Genomic DNA, 6000 nt, shown 5'->3' on the forward strand with positions numbered 1-6000 from the left:
TACTGTATATACTTACTTTTTATATACCATGCTGTTAATGTTGTTCTTAAGGTATTTAATAGGAAACGAGCAGGGACACAATATGGTTCTGAAAGTGCTGTAATTGTTTGTGTGATCACTTTGCTTTTAGAAAGTTATGATAGACCAAAATCATCACGGCTGCAAAGTTACATTTTTCCAGTTGCCAAATATGTTTATGTACAACAGCCACATTCACACAGGAGCAGAATACGGCGTCAGTCCTGTATTTAAGTCCTTAAGACGGTTACGTTCACACAATAAAGTTATTTACGGGGGTGATAACCGCATTCTATCACTCACACCCATCTATTTTTAGGACTCACAACCACATTCACAGAAACTAGTTTTAGTATAGTGCAAGAGAGTCGCTCATATCATGGTTTCACTCTGGGCAAGTTACAATTTCAGTGTAATGCACAAGATGCAGAAAAGATTGCATACGGGCTTGACTCTCATTGCACGTTCATACAGCCAGTATTTGAGACACTACTGTACATTAAGCTGCTTTTTTAACAGGACATTTGGAGACTGTGAGGAAATACAGTTGACAATCCCTAAAACTGACAGTGTGAATGTAGCCATAGTTAATTTAGTGATTAGTTTCATTTCTGGTGCTATGGCATTTTAAAACTGTGTCAGAGATTTTAGCATGTCTAATATAGGTCACAAACATGATCACTGCACAATCTAATGTGTAATGTCTTATTAAACCGTTGTCATGCAAATATGCATTTCTTCTCTCTTCACGTTTCATCAATTTTCTCCACAGCTCAAAAAAATTCTTAAGCCTCTTAAAAGTCCTCGTCAGTATTCATAACCCTTTGCATTTAGAATTTTCATGAATATGGGCCCTGATCTCATCATCACCCAGTCTTTGTCACAGCCATTTGCTGGAATGCCCTTGCCAGCTATCAGAGGACACTATTCTGGACTGTTGTTTGTGTTCCGGACTTCAGTTACCATCAACCCTTGCACTCATTATTAGTTTTTATTATTCCTAGCTGTTGTGTGTCATTTAGTCTTCATAGTTCCCCTATATATATATATATATATATATATATATATATATATATATATATATATATATATATATATATATATCATGTTCTGCTATCCCTTGTTTGCTTCAGTATTGCGTTCTGTGTACATTTTTGAATTACTTTTTGCTTTCTTCTTGTTTGCCCTGTTTTGGATGTTTGTTTTTGATTTATTGAACTGCACTTGTTTCTTTCATCATTTTCCAGAATATTTTGTGACACTGTGTCTGGAATGACATGAATAAACAGAACAAACTGAGACAGACTAAATACAGAAGTGTCTCCAAGACTAACCTGCAAAGCTACAGTACTGTTTAAAGTTTTAGGTGCATGTGTAAAAATGCTGTCAAAAATATTGTCATAGATTTTCTTGATCAATTAACTATTAACTAAATTTATCCTCCCTCAGTGGACTTGTGCAGAGTTTTTTTTTTTGGGGGGGGGGAAGTCAGTGTGTTCTGTTTCTTCATGTCATTACAGATGGACTGGATGATGATGAGATTCGATTCCATTCAATTTTAATTGTGTAGCGCTTTTTATGATACTGTGCGGAGCACTGGCTGTTGTCAGACAAAACTCTCACTGGATTATTAAATGACTGACTGATGAAAATACTAGTGTTCTAATCATTTTGGCCACCACTGAATATTAGCAAGAGGCTCTTGTCACTCTCAGTGATATAGCCAGGGTTTGAAATGAAAACCACCAACCCACCAAACAAGGTATAAATTTGCTGTGGCAGGTAATGCTGTCAAATCTCTAGCCATTTTGGCAGGTTACTTTTCGTAAATTATGTTCACTTATTCATTTCTTGGACAAATTCATTCACGCCAAATCTGCAAAGATTTAGCACAAATACTGAACTCATAAGTCATCATGATATGTTAAATACAGCCTAATTGTGCAACACTTTATGATCAGTGATGTTGTCTACACTGGATGCCGTGCGACACTCTGACAGTAAACTGATGCCTTGTTACATTTATGACATACTGACACAAAGTTTGAGTGATTTGGAATGTTCACATTGTCACATCCAGTGTGGACAGACGCAAAAAAAAACATGTAAAAACATGTCTCTGGGATGTACTTTCACAACATAGGGTTATGAGTTTGGCAATTGTCGATGGCAAATCACCTCCACCCCAATCAAGGAGTGGCTCTATCTTCCACCTCCCCTTCACTGGGTTCTGTGCTACTGTATACCTCTCCTCGGACTCATTTAGATTCCTTCAGTAGTTCTACTGCTTCTGCCTCAGATATACCTACAACTGAGGTACTGGCTTTACTCAAGGAGCCTGTCGCAGCCAAGTCTTCAGTTCATCTTTTCTAACCATCCCAAGTCTACCAGTCAAAAGAGGTTCTAATATTCCCGGTGTTAAAGACCCAAACTCTTTTTCCAAGTATTCCCAAGTTCCCCAGGAATACGCCGATCTCAACAAAGTCTTCAGTAAGACCCAAGCTGCCTATTTACCTCTGCACAGACCTTTTGATTGTTCCAGCCCGCCTCGTGAAAAACTCTCTCTCCACTCTTGAGACAACTGCCATGGAGAAGAACCTTCAGGAAGTCCTGAACAGTGGGTTCATCCACCCATCGACCCCATCTGCCGCTGACGACTTCTTCTTCTTCTTATGCTGCTCATTCAAGTTCAGATTCTTCTTCTTTGTCACCAAGAAAGATGGTGATCTGTGACCCTGCATTATTGATTGTCGGGGTCTTAATTGCATCACTGTTAACCTGGTTTTCCACAGCTTTTGAGGTCCTACAGGGTACTGTCACCTTCACTAAACTGAATTTTTGCATTGTCTACCATCTGGCCAGGATCTGATACAAGTGGAAGACAGTGCTCAACACTTCAATAGTTCATTATGAATACCAGGTTATGCCCTTTGGCCTGGTCAATGCTCCAGCCATCTTCTGGCATTCATCAATAATGTCCTTCGGGAGATGTTGAATAAGTTTGTTTTACTTTGCCTTGACAACAGTATTAATTTTGACAGCAAATTTTGATTTAGTTTAAGTCATAGTCTTTTGATGAAAATGCAATTTAGTTTTAGTCTTTTTTTAGTCATCTGAATTGTTTTAGTTTTAGTCTAGGTTTAGTCGACTAATTATCATAACATTCTAGTTGACTAAATCTACAGTATATTTAGTAGACTAAAATCTTTTTTTTTAAATTGTAATGCATTTTTTAATTTTAGATGTATTTTAGTACATCAGGTTAGTATAAAGCTAAATGAAATAAAAATACGTTTTTTTTAAATATGTGTATTTCATATATTTATTTCCTTTTTATAGATTTTTATTTTATTGCAGTTAACATTCATTTTATTTCAATCAATGAAGAATATTTTTATGATTTTGGTTTATAAAAACTATAAAAATCTGATACTAGTAAAATGTAGGCAATGGATTAAATTATATTTTGAATAAGATTCTTTGTCTGTCCATCCTGTGATTGGAAATCCAAGACGCTGCTCATTCAAGTTCAGATGAGGGCAATAAAATAAGTATTCTTACAAAAGTCTAAAACATGTTACATTATTACATTATAAAAAATTGTATTATTCATCAAAATTTGACCATAAGCAATCGCTTAGAATAAATGCACACTGGACACACTGGATGCGTGGCGCAAGCATCTCAGTTCCGTGTCGGAAGCGTTTCAAGGCAAAATATACTAGGAAAATGTATGTCATTTTGTACACAAATACATATTAATTCATGACATTTTGATATTTGAAAGTTTATAGGTTTGCATAAATTCAGATATAAATGTAATTTAAAAAATAAAATAAATTATTATAGATTTTCAAATATTACACCTGTCAAACATACTCTATTTTGCCGTCAATACTGTTGACAGTGTCCTATCAGTAGGTGTGTAAAAAAAAAAAGTTTATATTGTTGTCAACTGCCAAAGCCATCTGTATAACAGGGGAACTAGATTACGCAAATTTGCACTGGGAGAGAAAGTACTTGTATTACTCCCAATGTCGAGCTCTAAATTAATGGCTAAGTGGCAGGGACTGTTTGAGGTCGCACGACAAGTCGGAGATCTCGATTATAGGAAAGGTAATACGTACCGATAGGAACGGGACCCGTCAGATCTATCACCTCAACCTCCTAAAAAAATGGAATGAGGCAGAATCAGTGATGTTGGCAACGGTGACTGGCGGGGAAGATGATCTCGGATCAGATGCGAATGTCAAACCACAATCCCTCACCCTGGCCCCAGGGGTAGATCACCTCTCGCCGTCCCAACTCACTGATTTAACGAAATAACAGACAGAGTTTGCCGACGTCTTCTCACCCCTACCGGGCCGTACTAACCTGATTCAGCACCATATTGAGACCGAGCCGGGCGTGGTAGTTCGCAGCCGGCCGTGTCGCTTACCTGAGCACAGGAAAAAGGTAGTTCAGGCTGAATTAGGCGCAATGCTTGACATGGGGGTAATAGAAGAATCCAATAGTAACTGGGCGAGCCCGATAGTTTTAGTTCCGAAAACGGACGGCTCAGTCTGGTTCTGTGTGGATTACCGCAAGGTGAATGCTGTGTCGAAATTTGACGTGTATCCAATGCCACGGGTTGACGAGTTGCTTGATCGGCTAGGCACGGCTCGTTTTTATTCGACATTGGACTTAACAAAGGGTTATTGGCAGATCCCCTTGTCTCCATTATCCAAAGAAAAGATAGCTTTCACAACACAGTTTGGATTACACTAGTTTGTTACCCTTCCATTGGGGTTGTTCGGGGCACCGGCTTCCTTTCAGCGCCTCATGGATAAGATTTTGTGGCCCCATGCTGCATATGCGGCTGCCTACCTGGATGATATCAATATATTAAGTAATGAATGGCAGCGCCATATACAGCATCTGAGGGCTGTTCTGAGATCGCTGAGGGGGGCGGGACTCACGGCCAACCCAAAGAGATGTGCGATTGGGCGTGTGGAAGTAAGGTATCTGGGCTTCCACTTGGGGCATGGACAGGTGTGTCCCCAAATTGACAACACAGCCACTATTGCGACCTGCCCACGTCCCAAGATCACAAAGGAGGTTAGGCAAGGAGGTAAGGAGTTGGGGCTGGCGGGATATTATAGACAGTTTATTCCTAATTATTGGGACCTCACCAGCCCTTTGACTAACCTTACTAAAAAGGAGGTGCCAGATACGGTCCAGTGGACGGAGCCATGTCAGCAGGCCTTTACCCAGGTCAAGGCTGCCCTTGTGTGGCGGGCCGATGTTAGACTCTCCTGATTTTTCTCTCCCTTTTCTTTTGCACACAGACCCGTCGGACAGGGGGCTGGGTGCAGTCCTGTCACAGGAGATAGAGGGGGACTCACGGCCAACCCAAAGAGATGTGCGATTGGGCGTGTGGAAGTAAGGTATCTGGGCTTCCACTTGGGGCATGGACAGGTGCGTCCCCAAATTGACAACACAGCCACTATTGCGACCTGCCCACGTCCCAAGATCACAAAGGAGGTTAGGCAAGGAGGTAAGGAGGTAAGGAGTTGGGGCTGGCGGGATATTATAGACAGTTTATTCCTAATTATTGGGACCTCACCAGCCCTTTGACTAACCTTACTAAAAAGGAGGTGCCAGATATGGTCCAGTGGACGGAGCCATGTCAGCAGGCCTTTACCCAGGTCAAGGCTGCCCTGTGTGGCGGGCCGATGTTAGACTCTCCTGATTTTTCTCTCCCTTTTCTTTTGCACACAGACCCGTCGGACAGGGGGCTGGGTGCAGTCCTGTCACAGGAGATAGAGGGGGAGGAACGGCCGGTGCTGTACATTAGCCGGAAGCTCTCGGAGAGAGAAGCTAAGTAAAGCACCATAGAGTAAGAGTGCCTTGCCATCATATGGGCCATCCTCACCCTCCGCTATTATCTCCTGGGACGTGAGTTCACCCTCTGTAGCTCCGCTGCAGTGGCTCCACCGCATG

General features: G+C 41.1%; 2 protein-coding genes across 2 annotated transcripts in view; one reads left to right on the forward strand and one right to left on the reverse strand.

The window, feature by feature from the left end:
* cdk11b (cyclin-dependent kinase 11B) overlaps positions 1-6000 on the reverse strand; it is a 376069-nt gene that overhangs the window by 105865 nt on the left and 264204 nt on the right. The window lies entirely within an intron of this gene.
* Positions 5998-6000, forward strand: part of LOC127963323 (WAS/WASL-interacting protein family member 2-like) — a 2395-nt gene continuing 2392 nt past the window's right edge. The window contains exon 1 of the mRNA XM_052563172.1: positions 5998-6000. This exon is cut by the window's right edge and continues 100 nt beyond it. Within this exon, the coding sequence (XP_052419132.1) occupies positions 5998-6000 (3 nt within the window).

Source organism: Carassius gibelio, chromosome B8 (genome assembly GCF_023724105.1).
Source record: "Carassius gibelio isolate Cgi1373 ecotype wild population from Czech Republic chromosome B8, carGib1.2-hapl.c, whole genome shotgun sequence".
Lineage (NCBI taxonomy): Eukaryota > Metazoa > Chordata > Actinopteri > Cypriniformes > Cyprinidae > Carassius > Carassius gibelio.